Below are 15,327 nucleotides of genomic sequence, written 5' to 3' on the forward strand. Positions count from 1 at the left end.
AGGCCCGTGATTGGTGGTCGGCAGCGCTTGGCGAGGGGGAGGAGTTCGACCAGGGATGCCTCTGTTCGGAGACGTGGACAACAGTGGCACCGGACACGGTCAGTGTGTGGAGAAAGAGATGCACCTTTCCTGAGATGTCTCATCACACGGCTCGACACTTAAACATAAACAGAGCTAAATGTTTTCATTGTAGTTCATATGGTTGTGCACACAATATATCATGATGTATGTTCGCAAGAAATAACAAATATATCTTAAAGATCCAAAAGATCTACTGTGTGCTAACTTTCATGTGCCCTGCTTTGCTTTGAGTCACATTTCTCCATCCGAAAATCAAACCACTTTGACGCCATACTTTAATTAGAAGACCAGTTCCCTAGAGTTAAAACAAGCTAACCAGCCACAGCCAGAACATGGTAGGTAGGTGACGGTAAGTTCCGTTCTGATATATACAAGTCGTTTGTTATCGGGAATAAAGATAGAACATGTGGGACGGTTTGCTTTGACTTTATTAGTTTCAATAGCGCTTGCTTTTATTCACTGATGTGCCATTTGCAGTGCGACACTGACATGCTCTTCAATGTTCACGTGGAAAGGATGCCCGTACAATCTTTCTGTGATTTCGTCTGTTAAGATTTCTAATCCCCAAGTTTAAGTTTAAATTTAGCTAAATAGAGCATGGGAATGACCATTATATACTTCTATGAGAATGTTTTATGCCCTTTTACACTATAAACCTTGACATTAGAATATGTACCTACGGTATTTAAAGTGTTGATAACTAAATGATGTCCTGAAGACTTTGACGCTGAGCTGACTCCCTCCCACCAAATGCCTTCTTTTATACAATTGACTTCAGGTTGAGTAAATGACACTAATTAGTCGGCATTTCACTTCTCCAACTTTGTGTTGTTAAAGAAATATCTCGTTTTACCTTAGCAGCGACAGTGCTAGCACCTCACAAAGGGAAAGCGATGACAGGCTGCTGTTAGGCGTAATAACTTCCAACTTCCTAAGCGACCTTGGGTATCATGAAAGGCGCTATAGAAATCCAAGATATTATTATTACTATCCTGACTTATCTCATGTAGCATCTGTCACGCTTTTTGTTTACACCTTAACAGACAAGGTGGTGGTGGGCAGCTACATGGGGATGCTGCGGATATTCTCCCCAAACGTCAACAAGACCAGCGAGGGAGGTCCGGCTGACGCCCTGCTGCTGGAGGTCCAGCTTAAAAACGCCATCATCCAGGTGGAAGTGGGCAAGTTTGTCTCGTAAGTAGAATGCAACTCTGGAGAAGGCCATCGAAGGGTTAAAATAGATTGCCTTATGGTGGAATATACGTTGAGATTAGTGGTTTCAATCGATTTTATATTTAATCATGATTAATCACAAGTTTAAACTACAAGTACCTACTTGTATTCTGAGGGGGGATCAAACAAATACATGTGTGTTGTAATAAATAAATGCATGACAATCTGTTAGAGAAATCAAAGCGTTTTTTAAAGCTTCACTTTGAGGATTTCTGTATTGCTCTCTTGGACATAGAAAGTAGAAAGTAGTCGGTTTTTTACATTTATGTTTTTATTGAGTTTTCACAACAATAATAACAGAACAACAAGTGAACCTAAACAACAACAAATAATACACACAAATCAGTTATAAAATAAAGCACAATAAATACTAGTTGTCTTCAATATTCACACGTACCGTCCAGGAATGAATTAGTCATCACTTACTCATTGGTGTCAACCATGTACATTTTCCACGTTTCCCGTTTCCTATTGAAAGCATTCTCTTGGATTCTCAACTTTTCCGTGACAAAAAGATCTTGAACAATTTCCAGCCACTGCTCCCGAGTCGGAGCGTTCACATTAAGCCAATTCCTAGTTATAGCTTTCTTACTCGCTGCAAGTAAAACCGTAGTCAAATATAGATCGCCTCCCATCACAACACCCTTAATGATCCCGAGATACATCACCGGGCAGGTATTTGGGTTTCCTATCCCATCATCATTTTGACAACGGCATTAACCTTCTCCCAATATGACCTTCTCTTCGTACAGTTCCAGAACATGTGCGAGTGGTCAGCCTCCATGTTCCCACGCAACCTCCAACACTGTGCTGCACACCAAGTTGCCTGCTCTTTATTCTGGGTGTTATGAAAAAGCGAGTCAGGCTCTTCCAGCAGAATCCCCTCCACACTAATGAGTTTGCGGATGCAAATTGCGCCTCGAACATTTGAAACCATTCTTGCTCTGAAATTAAAATGTTTAACTCCGCTTCCCATTTAGCTTTTATGTAGATAGTCGATTCCCGCCTGTTTCCCCCCAAAGCCTGGTAGAAAGCAGAGATGATCCGAGAGCCCTTCTGCTGATACGCATCCACGATCCCCCCAGTTACAGTATCTAAAGATTCATCTGCATTCAGCCTCATCTCTTTTAAAAAATAGTGTCTTAGCTTAGTCCTTACCTCAAGTGAAGGAGTTCAAGTATCTCGGGGTCTTGTTCTCAAGTGAGGGAGCAATGGAGCGTGAGATGGGCCGGAGAATCGGAGCAGCGGGAGCGGTATTGCAGTCGCTTTACCGCACCGTTGACGAAAAGGGAGCTGAGCCAGAAGGCAAAGCTCTCTGTCTACCGGGCCGTGTTCGTTCCTACCCTCACCTATGGTCATGCGCCGAGATGGGTTTTCCTCCGCCGGGGGGCTGGGGGCTCCCGTAGAGATAAGGGAGAAGTTCGGTCATCAGGGAGGGACTTGGAGTTGAGCCGCTCCTCCTTCGCGTCGAAAGGAGCCAGTTGAGGTGGTTCGGGCACCTAGTTAGGATGCCACCTGGGCGCCTCCCTAGGGAGGTGTTCCAGGCACGTCCAGCTGGGAAGAGACCAGGGGTAGACCTCGGACCAGGTGGAGGGATTATGTCTCTTGGCTGGCCTGGGAGCGCCTTGGGACCCCCAGTCAGAGCTGGTTGATGAGGGGAAACGAAAGTTTGGGGCTCTCTGCTGGAACTGATACCCCCGACCCGACCACGGATAAGCGGGAGAAGATGGATGGTGTCTTAGCAGCATGTATCTAAAATAATCCCTGTCTGTAATACCGTATTTTGCCTGTAAATCCTGAAAACCCATCAATTCACCCTGTTCTGAAACTGTACACATTGCTGTTATGCCCTTTGGCACCCATTCTTTAAATGCTGGATCGTACACCCCTGGTTTAAAATTGGAATCGTATGCAAACCACCTCAGCGCGTGTATCCCTCTCTTTAATTTGTATTTTGTTACTACAACATTCCAGACCTCTACTGTAAACGCAACTATCGTATTTATTTCACCTCTCAGAGCCCTCACCAAATCATCTCCCACCAAGGCCTGCATGTGTGACCCTGCACCTCCCTTTCCATCCAGACTCTCAATCGGGTCTGAGCTGGGCTGCATAGAAGTATTCCCTCACATTTGGTAAAGCCATCCCCCCTTACTTTTAGGCAACTGAAGTGTCGTAAATCGTATTCTTGGTTTTTTACTATTCCAAACCAATCTAGAAATCATCCTGTCGCAGGTTATGGATTTCTTTTGGGGAACATCAACTGTAAGAGACTGAAAAAAATACAGCAGCCTCGGTATGATATTCATTTGAACCGTTTGTATTCTGGCACTGAAGTCTAAAGGGCGGGTGGACCACCTTTCTACATCCTTTCCGATATTGTCATCAATTTTGTTATAATTGGCTTCAAACAGGTTGGAAAGTGTTTTGGTTGTAGTTACACCAGGATAGGTCATTGCTTTGGAATTCCATTTTAAGTTAGTCTAATTTGTTGGGATGGGGAATACTAAATGAGAGAATTTGAGTTTTTGTTACGTTCACTTTATACCCTGAATAGTAACCATATGTGTCGAGTAGGATCATCAGGTTTGGGAAGCATGCATCTGGTTGCTCAAGAAAAACGACCACATCATCCTCAAAAAGCCCAACGATATGATCCCCCCCCCCCCCCCCTATATTGACACCCTGCAGATCTTCACTCTGCCTTATTGCTTGCGCCAATGGTTCAACTAAAAAGCAAAGCGAGTAGGAGAGAGACAGCAGCCCTCTCTAGAGCCTCTCTCCAGCTGAATCCTATTGGACACACTCCCATTTACTTTGATCCTGCCGTAGGTTCATGATAATAGTGTTAATACACCGAATTGCATTTTCATTTAAACCAAACCTCCTTAGTACTTCATATAAAAAAGACCAACTGACGCTTTTTCTGCGTCCAGACTAACCACAACCACCCTTTGTATGTGCATTGTCTACAATATGGAGAGTCCTTCTGATATTGTCTTGTGTTTGGCGCCCTCTAATGAATCCAGTTTGATCTTCATGAATAAGATCTGGCATAAAAGTCTCAAATCTTTTACAGATGATTGAGGCAAACAGCTTGTAGTCCACATTTAAAAGAGAAATTGGCCTATAATGTTTACCTCCTTCGTGCAAGTTTGATAGAGCTCTGGTGGGAACCCATCGCTGCCCGTGATTTGCTGCTCTTCAGCCTACCGAGTGCAGCTTCCAGCTCTTCAACCGTACATTGCGACCTAATGGTGTCATGCTGTATCTCACCTGTAGATGGCAGATCAAGCGAGTTAAGGAAGTTTCTTATTGTGCTTTCATCAGCTAATGGTGGATTAGAGTAGAGTGTCTTATAGTACTCTTCAATATTCTTCCTATCTCATCTGGCTCATACAGTAGTTGATTGGTTTGGGGCGTCTGACCAGGAGTCTAGCTGCTTTTGAGCCTGATTCGTAATAAGACTGCTTTAAAAACCACGATCTCATTTATCTCCCCCCCTTGTTTCCTTCATTTGTTGTGATGCCGATTGATCCCCTGTACTCTTACGCTTTGTCTCCATTTCTCTCAATGTTTCTATTTTCTATTTGTATGTGGCCTTTTTTGTGATGCTGTTCGGGTGATCAGCTTTCCACGGAGAACAGCCTTCAAAGCATCCCACAGTATCCCAGGGTCCACATCCCCATTATCATTCTCCTCTATATATATGTTCTATCTCTTCCCTCAACTGTTCCACACGGTCGCCTTAGTATTCAAAACACACACATCGTATTCTTTTGTCTACTATTCAGATTTATTGACAAGCTAATCATATTTATGATCCTAAAATCTGCCACCCCGATTTGACACTCTGTGATCCTCTGACTTTCACCCGTATTTATTAAGAAGTAGTCAGTTCTGGAGTACACAGAATGGGGTACTGAATAGTGTGTATAATCCCGTTCTAGAGGGTGAAGTTCCCTCCACATATCAATTAGTCCCATTTCCTGCACTGACGCATTAACACACTTGGTCAGGTGCTTCTTGCTATGTGTGTGGCTTGTAGTGTATATGGTATGGTTCAGGACCACATTAAAATACCCTCAGTCTCTAATGCAATGACGTCAAACAGAGTTTTAAAAATAAATGTGGGCATATACATTGACCAATGTCACCACTGCATTTTCAAGTTTCCTTTCACTAATACATATCGTCCCTCTTTGTCCCTACTCCCTAACTTCTTTATGAAGTTCAAATTGAACTGCATTTGAAATAAGGATAGCCACTCCCTTCTTCTGGCTATGTTTGTAAGAACTATAGAATGTATTTTTAAAACCAAAGTTGAGGCAGATGAGTGTCTTGTAAAAATAGTACTTGGGCCTTTTCTTTTTTCAATTTAGCCAGGACCTTATTATTCATCCCATTTACATTAAGTGACACCAATTTTATATTATTGTACGGCATTTAAATGACCTTATCCTTTGCATTCACAAAAACTCAACGAAAACTAAAAACTACACAGACCTGAACATCTGGCCTACATGTAGTGAACGTAGAACGTAAAAAGAAAAACATAGACTTCCAAGGTAGGGTTGATTCCTCGCCACCCTAAGTCCCCGTTGGCAGGAAGAGGGGAGAGCCTCCTCCTGGAGGGCCCCTCACTAGAGGTGAAAACACGCAATCTCACGCATCCTAGTAGTTCAACGGCATTCGATAACACTGTTGTGAGCTAACGGAGCAAACAGAGCTTTGAGCGTCTTCCATCTCTGGGGAATTCTGTCTTTCTAGTTTGTCACCTTTATTTTGACTTCTAGTTCTCTTTCTCATTCCAATACAAATTACATCGATTTGTATATTAATTGGCGAGTTAAGCTGCCATCTCACTCATCTTGGTCACCGGAAGTCCTTGCCTATACATTTAAATCTCACCCAGATTAGTTCGATAGTGAGTAGGCATATCGAAGAAACCAAATGCCATAATGTAATTCAGACATGTTGTGCTTTGCTGGAAAGACAGTTCAACTATCGTTTTATCCTACGTTCCATCTGTGAGCTTTTTAAAGCGGAAACTTCCATTCAACACACTGGGGGATAACTTCTCAGTCTTGGAGCTATCTTCGTTTTTCCATGTGGTGAAATCCACAATGTAACTACAGGACGAATTTGGGGTTGAACTTGGTAACATGATTATTATGTATAACACTTTTCAGATTCACTGAGTGTAAACACGCTAACGTTGGCAGCGCTGGTTGTTATATTACCTCTTCCCTGTGAACATCTTTTTTAAAAGGCACAGTTAATGCAATTTATGAAAAGACACCGGATGATGAAATAAATATCGGATTTTTTATTCTGATTTGTCGTAAAGGTTTAAGTTTTTTTTTGTTTAACAGTACATTATGTGACAATTTTGAATGTTATATCTCAGCCAACTCAGATAGATATGTTAGTGGGTCGAGTAGGGTTGTACCAAATAGTTTTAAAGCTTGAAATTCATTCATAACGTCAACATTTCCAGCCTTCTTTTTTATTTCACGTAAATTGATTGTGATTAGGCTTCAGTTATATTTCTCGTGCTGGTTATTATTCCAGTGGTGGCTGTATAGGATTTAAGATTTAAACATTTATCTCGAAAGCATTGTAAAGTCCAAGGGTCGAAAATAATAAAACAAATATTTTCAAAGGGAGCGGTATGCATTGATAATGTATATTCATTAAAGAATGTTCATTTAATACAAAAAGGCATGTATTTAATCCAATGAAACATAAAAATAACCTAAAACAAGAACATACAGCCTTAATTTAGACGCTAAACTCCTGATATCAAGTGTTGTTAGCTCTTACACCAGGATCATTCAGGGTGTTGTGTAATCTCTCTCCTTCCCTTCAGCCCTCTTTGCTGCCTTGCTCTACGTGAGGCTGTTAGTAGGGCAACTTAGCATCAGCTTAATGTCCTCTGCCAGGTATAGCGAACTTAAATCACCGTCTCACAAAGGCAGAGCTCGACCTTACTGTCTAAGGGGAAATTATAGTAAGTTCTTATACCATTTAAAGGCTTCATTCAAATTCACATGACATTATTTTTGAAATGTATATTATGAATATCAGAAAAAGAGACCAACACTCCAAAAACTGAACAACAAAACACGCACAAAGATAAATAGCATGTTTCATGATTTTGCTTGCTAAATTAGTAATTATTCTTATGTGATATTTCAGTATGTAATGTCTCTACTTTAAAGAGTCCTCTCCTGCTGATGTTCAGGTGTATATCAGTATGTAGTGTCTCTACTTTAAAGAGTCCTCTCCTGCTGATGTTCAGGTGTATATCAGTATGTAGTGTCTCTACTTTAAAGAGTCCTCTCCTGCTGATATTCAGGTGTATATCAGTATAAAGTGTCTCTACTTTAAAGAGTCCTCTCCTGCTGATGTTCAGGTGTATATCAGTATGTAGTGTCTCTACTTTAAAGAGTCCTCTCCTGCTGATGTTCAGGTGTATATCAGTATGTAGTGTCTCTACTTTAAAGAGTCCTCTCCTGCTGATGTTCAGGTGTATATCAGTATGTAGTGTCTCTACTTTAAAGAGTCCTCTCCTGCTGATGTTCAGGTGTATATCAGTATGTAGTGTCTCTACTTTAAAGAGTCCTCTCCTGCTGATGTTCAGGTGTATATCAGTATGTAGTGTCTCTACTTTAAAGAGTCCTCTCCTGCTGATGTTCAGGTGTATATCAGTATGTAGTGTCTCTACTTTAAAGAGTCCTCTCCTGCTGATGTTCAGGTGTATATCAGTATGTAGTGTCTCTACTTTAAAGAGTCCTCTCCTGCTGATGTTCAGGTGTATATCAGTATGTAGTGTCTCTACTTTAAAGAGTCCTCTCCTGCTGATGTTCAGGTGTATATCAGTATGTAGTGTCTCTACTTTAAAGAGTCCTCTCCTGCTGATGTTCAGGTGTATATCAGTATGTAGTGTCTCTACTTTAAAGAGTCCTCTCCTGCTGATGTTCAGGTGTATATCAGTATGTAGTGTCTCTACTTTAAAGAGTCCTCTCCTGCTGATGTTCAGGTGTATATCAGTATGTAGTGTCTCTACTTTAAAGAGTCCTCTCCTGCTGATGTTCAGGTGTATATCAGTATGTAGTGTCTCTACTTTAAAGAGTCCTCTCCTGCTGATGTTCAGGTGTATATCAGTATGTAGTGTCTCTACTTTAAAGAGTCCTCTCCTGCTGATGTTCAGGTGTATATCAGTATGTAGTGTCTCTACTTTAAAGAGTCCTCTCCTGCTGATGTTCAGGTGTATATCAGTAGTAGTGTCTCTACTTTAAAGAGTCCTCTCCTGCTGATGTTCAGGTGTATATCAGTATGTAGTGTCTCTACTTTAAAGAGTCCTCTCCTGCTGATGTTCAGGTGTATATCAGTATGTAGTGTCTCTACTTTAAAGAGTCCTCTCCTGCTGATGTTCAGGTGTATATCAGTATGTAGTGTCTCTACTTTAAAGAGTCCTCTCCTGCTGATGTTCAGGTGTATATCAGTATGTAGTGTCTCTACTTTAAAGAGTCCTCTCCTGCTGATGTTCAGGTGTATATCAGTATGTAGTGTCTCTACTTTAAAGAGTCCTCTCCTGATGATGTTCAGGTGTATATCAGTATGTAGTGTCTCTACTTTAAAGAGTCCTCTCCTGCTGATGTTCAGGTGTATATCAGTATGTAGTGTCTCTACTTTAAAGAGTCCTCTCCTGCTGATGTTCAGGTGTATGTAGTGTCTCTACTTTAAAGAGTCCTCTCCTGCTGATGTTCAGGTGTATATCAGTATGTAGTGTCTCTACTTTAAAGAGTCCTCTCCTGCTGATGTTCAGGTATATATCAGTATGTAGTGTCTCTACTTTAAAGAGTCCTCTCCTGCTGATGTTCAGGTGTATATCAGTATGTAGTGTCTCTACTTTAAAGAGTCCTCTCCTGCTGATGTTCAGGTGTATATCAGTATGTAGTGTCTCTACTTTAAAGAGTCCTCTCCTGCTGATGTTCAGGTGTATATCAGGATGTAGTGTCTCTACTTTAAAGAGTCCTCTCCTGCTGATGTTCAGGTGTATATCAGTATGTAGTGTCTCTACTTTAAAGAGTCCTCTCCTGCTGATGTTCAGGTGTATATCAGTATGTAGTGTCTCTACTTTAAAGAGTCCTCTCCAGCTGATGTTCAAGTGTATATCAGTATGTAGTGTCTCTACAGACATGAACAAATAACAGAAAGCATGACGAAGACAAACCACGTAGAGTCTGTTAAGTAAAATGCATGAAGTAATGCATACAATCATTACAATTTGATAGACGGTAGTGTCTAATAGATCAGCTGAACGTGAGATGATGATGATGATGATGATGATGATGATGGTGATGATGATGATGATGCTTAAACACACCCAATGATGCAAGGCAGCAGGTAAAGTGTTCCAGTGTGTTCGGGCTTTAACCATCAACGCTCTTCTGCAAATAGATGTTTTTGCAGAGGGGGCAGAGAAATAAATCTGGACGGAGCGTCTAGCTTGATAATTTGACGAGTAAGGTACAAAATACTGCTTTAAACAAGGGGGATAGTTAAAGTAAATGCATCTGAATATAAGTTGCTCATATTTGTAATGGCTTGAGTAGTCATGAGGTCATTGTTGGAGAGGACATATTGGCCTGTTAAGGAATTGAACTGAAGGCCGTGGGTTTGAGGACGGATAATATGCCGTATCTGTGTATCTGTCCAGGACACAGGTCTTTGTTTAACTCTGTGTCTTGACCCTGTGTCAAATATAAGCATGTCTTTCGTAAAGCTTATATAATAAACACTTATTCACAATTCATAACCAAGGTTGGGAGGGTTACTCTTAAAATGTTATCTGTAACAATAACTAAATACTTGTGAACAAATGTAAACAGTAACCCATTGTGAGTATGAGAATATAAAATTAATCTCCGTTTCTTTTGAAAATATGTCAATATCTTTTTTTAGAAAACAAATTATTTTAACTAAACATTTCCAGGCAGTAGTTTAGTGAATAAGTCTAACATAAAAAAAAAATCTAATCTGAGGAACCAGAAAATGCTCCTTTTAGTTTAATACATACAGAAGGTGGATACATTTCCACATATTTTGATTACAGGAGATCAATCAACGGCAGCTATCTATTTAACTACAGAAAGGCATTGAACCCCTAACCCTGGCCTCCCTACTTTAGCTGAACAATATACACCCCTAATGCGTTTCGATGGGTGCACAGGAAGCTTCAACAAAGTGACGTTTCTGGAAACAACTCCGGTAGTTTGCCCCGAAGGCTTCCCACAGCGCACATCGTACGCTGAATCCAGCTAAATCAGTCTGTTTGGAAGACGTCTTGTTTGGTTACCTGTGGTTTTTCAGCCCAGCATTCTTCCGAGGCGTTTTGGTGTCCGGCCCGGCCTTGACAGTGAAGCACGTTGTAGATATTGTCAGGGCAGACGGACAAGAAGTGGGCAGATGGTGAGAAATGTAACTTCAGAACTGACTTGGGCGGTTTTCCAAGAAAGAAAGAAAGCTTGTGGGATCCAGTTTTCACCTCCCTTGTTGTTCTTCTCTTGACAAGCAGTTGTCGAGCGTTAGTGAGACGGCAGTTGTTCTGGGCCAAAGCGTAGGCAGAGGCCGTCTCTGTGGCTTTGTGGTCGTCAAGCAAATACGTGAACATCTAGGATCAGCATCACTGAGACCAAAACCAAACGTTAGAATAAACCAGCAGCTGTTTGAGTAATTATTTTAAAAGTACGAGTTAAAATATGACTGGATACCACCCTTTAGCTGGAAATATGGTTCCACCCACTGCGGCAGGAAGCGTCTGTCCTGCTGAGGTGCCTTTGAGCAGAAAGCAAACAAGCTCTGTAGCGGAAGAAGTAAAATAAAAAACCAGTTATTTTAAAGGTCACCTATTATGCAAAATCCACTTCTCCATGTCTCTTCTACATCAACATGTGTCCCCTCTTCTTCATGTCTCTTCTACATCAACATGTGTCCCCTCTTCTTCATGTCTCTTCTACATCAACATGTGTCCCCTCTTCTTCATGTCTCTTCTTTATCAACATGTGTCCCCTCTTCTTCATGTCTCTTCTACATCAACATGTGTCCCCTCTTCTTCATGTCTCTTCTACATCAACATGTGTCCCCTCTTCTTCATGTCTCTTCTACATCAACATGTGTCCCCTCTTCTCCATGTCTCTTCTACATCAACATGTGTCCCCTCTTCTTCGTGCTCTTCTACATCAACATGTGTCCCCTCCTCTTCATGTCTCTTCTACATCAACATGTGTCCCCTCTTCTTCATGTCTCTTCTACATCAACATGTGTCCCCTCTTCTTCATGTCTCTTCTACATCAACATGTGTCCCCTCTTCTTCATGTCTCTTCTTTATCAACATGTGTCCCCTCTTCTTCATGTCTCTTCTACATCAACATGTGTCCCCTCTTCTTCATGTCTCTTCTACATCAACATGTGTCCCCTCTTCTTCATGTCTCTTCTACATCAACATGTGTCCCCTCTTCTTCATGTCTCTTCTACATCAACATGTGTCCCCTCTTCTTCGTGCCTCTTCTACATCAACATGTGTCCCCTCTTCTTCATGTCTCTTCTACATCAACATGTGTCCCCTCTTCTTCTGTCTCTTCTACATCAACATGTGTCCCCTCTTCTTCATGTCTCTTCTACATCAACATGTGTCCCCTCTTCTTCATGTCTCTTCTACATCAACATGTGTCCCCTCTTCTCCATGTCTCTTCTACATCAACATGTGTCCCCTCTTCTTCATGTCTCTTCTACATCAACATGTGTCCCCTCTTCTACATCAACATGTGTCCCCTCTTCTTCATGTCTCTTCTACATCAACATGTGTCCCCTCTTCTTCATGTCTCTTCTACATCAACATGTGTCCCCTCTTCTTCATGTCTCTTCTACATCAACATGTGTCCCCTCTTCTTCATGTCTCTTCTACATCAACATGTGTCCCCTCTTCTTCATGTCTCTTCTACATCAACATGTGTCCCCTCTTCTCATGTCTCTTCTACATCAACATGTGTCCCCTCTTCTCCATGTCTCTTCTACATCAACATGTGTCCCCTCTTCTCCATGTCTCTTCTACATCAACATGTGTCCCCTCTTCTCCATGTCTCTTCTACATCAACATGTGTCCCCTCTTCTTCATGTCTCTTCTACATCAACATGTGTCCCCTCTTCTTCATGTCTCTTCTACATCAACATGTGTCCCCTCTGTGGAAAGAGACTCTGAAAGTTTCAGGAACAAAGATTCTCTCTCTTTTTGATCCATTTTTATAAAAACCTGTCTGAAAATGAGCTGATCAGATTTTGGCCACTTTATGATGTCATAACGATGTGTTGTCTTGTGTAGCCATTAGCCAATCAGTAACCAAGGTAACCCCCCCCCCCCTTATCACCTGAATCTCCTCTAGAGCACCATTGAGTTCTTTGTAACCAAATCTCTCTCAGAGGGGCGTGGGGAGGGGCTCCTTGTTTTAGTAAGTAACAGACAGAGAATCAGCACTTTGGAAACAGGGCTGAAACAGAGGGGATTATGGGTAATGCTGCAATGATCTGTTTGGTGTTTCAGCCAATCAGAGACAGGCTCTGTATATATCTGAGACCTGTGATGTGTTGATGAAGAACAGTATAATAGGGGACCTTTAAGATGAAACATTACTTTCCTATGTTATAAAACACAATGTAAACAAATGAAGTTTATGAATGTACCGCGGTGTTATTTATAATTTAAATCATAACTGTATTTATTTTGGTGAAGTCTCATTAAGACTAACCAGGATAGGGAGGAGCACCGTTACAGGCAGCCAATTAAAAACAACAACAGAAAACATATCAAAGTCACAATTAGAAACGTCATTAAGAAGCAACCACCTGGTGCAAATATCTCCAGCTACATCATCAACGTCACTTGGTCCGAAGATCTGTGACGATTAGATTTGATTTGATGAACATAAATCACCGAAACGAACAGGAACGATACTCTGACTGTACGCATTATGAATGCTTCGACAAATCATTCAACATGGATGGTTTGGTTAGTGCTTCTGCCACCCCTGGAAACATTGGCTTTGCAGATATTGAAAGTATTAATATAACTATAATGGGTGAAGCGCATGGGTCTTAATACTTAATACTTCTAAACAGATGATGCTTCTTAAAGGTGGGGTAGGTAATTCATGCTCTTAACATCCCGATAGCAATGAATACATTAAATGCTTTGACAATAAATACATAAATGTGGAAGCCGTGGCGCTGTAAAAAGCACGACCAATCATCTGAGCCGGCTAAAGTAACTGGATGGCCTACCTGCCTGTCAGCCTTCCATCTGGGCACAAACTTATCTCGTGCCCTCATTGGTCATGTGCGCGTTCGTGTATCCATTTACTTTGAAAACAAAGTACAACTAAAAAACCAATAAAATAAAAAATAAAAAAACAATTACACTTTAAAAAGTAAATAAAAATAATAATCGTTTTATTTCGATTACGTTGTTTTCATAATCGTTGCAAGCCAAAATCGAGATTAAAATACGATTAATTGCACAGCCCTATCTACTATACTAGTGTTGAAAAGAAGCGACCGTTTATTTACCCGTGTTAATTGAGCAGTTTGTAATGATTTAGTACCGCCAAAGATAACGTTGCTAGCTAGCTAACTAACAGCAGCGATGCACTTCCTGTGAGGGCACAGTAAGGTTAAAGAAAGTATTCCTTTAAAGGTCTCCTATCATGCTATTTTTAGTCATATATTATGGGTCTCAGATATATAAAAATATATCAAAAACATGTACAGTGGGGCAAAAAAGTATTTAGTCAGCCACCAATTGTGCAAGTTCTCCCACTTAAAAAGATGAGAGGAAAAAAAGAAATCCAGGAAATCACGTTCGTGTGTGTTGGAGGAGGGGCTCTGTGAGGAAGTCTGAAGGAAGGGGCAGATTTTTTCCGGCTGCGTTCTTTCAAATTCTAGCGCACTCGAGCTGGTTTCTCCATTCTTACCTGCCCTACCTTTAAGCCAAGATATAGTATGTGCATGTGCAATCAGACATTAATATATAATTGAACTACATGGGCCCCATTGTTACAAAACCCTTCGGCCCAAGCTCGGATCCTTTATATATTGGAGCCATCGAATCTCCACTTCTGTTCAAAAATGTTACTGAATTTTCTGAGGTTTGTTTCCAAGATAGTGAGCACGCACTTAACGACGACATTAGGATTATAGCAGAGATTAAGTGAGCCTTTTAGTTGATTCTCATATTTACCACTACTACCTCGATGATTCTGAACATGGTTGTGTTATGAATGTTTTATAACAATGTGTATCTTTGCAGGTGTTCAGATCTTCTTCATCTGGCTGTCCTTCACCCCAGGAAGTGTTCAGTCTACTCTGTTTCAGGTAACACACATGCACACAAACATTACGCAGTTTTATGCTTTTTCGGTTTTGTTCACTGTATTTAGAAACTATTCCTTTTTTTCTCACCCGTATGTATATGTGTGTGTGTGTGTAGGCACTGCAGGGAACGTGGAGCACGGAGACCAGTACCAGCTGAAGATGGTTTATGAACACAATCTGAAGAGAACCGTCTGCAACATGACCTACGGCTCCTTTGGAGGGGTCACAGGTATGGGTTTTTTGGCTGAAACTGAATAACTCACTGATTCTTGCATCTCATGGTAACATCTCTGAGACAGCTCCGGCACAAGGTCACATTCATGCAGATCATATACAACAAACAACAGTGGAGGGTAGAAGGAACGTAGCTATCTTACCATTTTATAAGATATACAACTTGACCACCTATTGCCCAGACCTGTAAAATGCTGGTTGAGGCTACGAGTATCCAGACGGTGCACGGTCCAAAAGTTGAGTTTGAAACACTGTACACTTCTGACTAGTGCTGCGTACCGGTACGCCGAACCGGTACTGGACTTGTAAAAAGTTTCGGTTCAAGTCCGGTTAAAACCGGAACGT

The 15,327-nt window shown here is 41.3% G+C and overlaps 1 protein-coding gene across 1 annotated transcript in view; it reads left to right on the forward strand.

Moving 5' to 3' along the window:
* Window positions 1-30: 30 nt before the first annotated feature.
* bmper (BMP binding endothelial regulator) overlaps window positions 31-15,327 on the forward strand; it is a 50,669-nt gene continuing 35,372 nt past the window's right edge. The window contains exons 1-4 of the mRNA XM_034102667.2: window positions 31-98; window positions 1,125-1,275; window positions 14,684-14,748; window positions 14,864-14,977. Of these exons, the coding sequence (XP_033958558.1) occupies window positions 56-98; window positions 1,125-1,275; window positions 14,684-14,748; window positions 14,864-14,977 (373 nt within the window). The 5' untranslated portion in view covers window positions 31-55. The remainder of the gene's footprint in view (window positions 99-1,124; window positions 1,276-14,683; window positions 14,749-14,863; window positions 14,978-15,327) is intronic.

The sequence above is a fragment of the Pseudochaenichthys georgianus genome, chromosome 16 (genome assembly GCF_902827115.2).
Source record: "Pseudochaenichthys georgianus chromosome 16, fPseGeo1.2, whole genome shotgun sequence".
Taxonomy (NCBI): Eukaryota; Metazoa; Chordata; class Actinopteri; order Perciformes; family Channichthyidae; genus Pseudochaenichthys; species Pseudochaenichthys georgianus.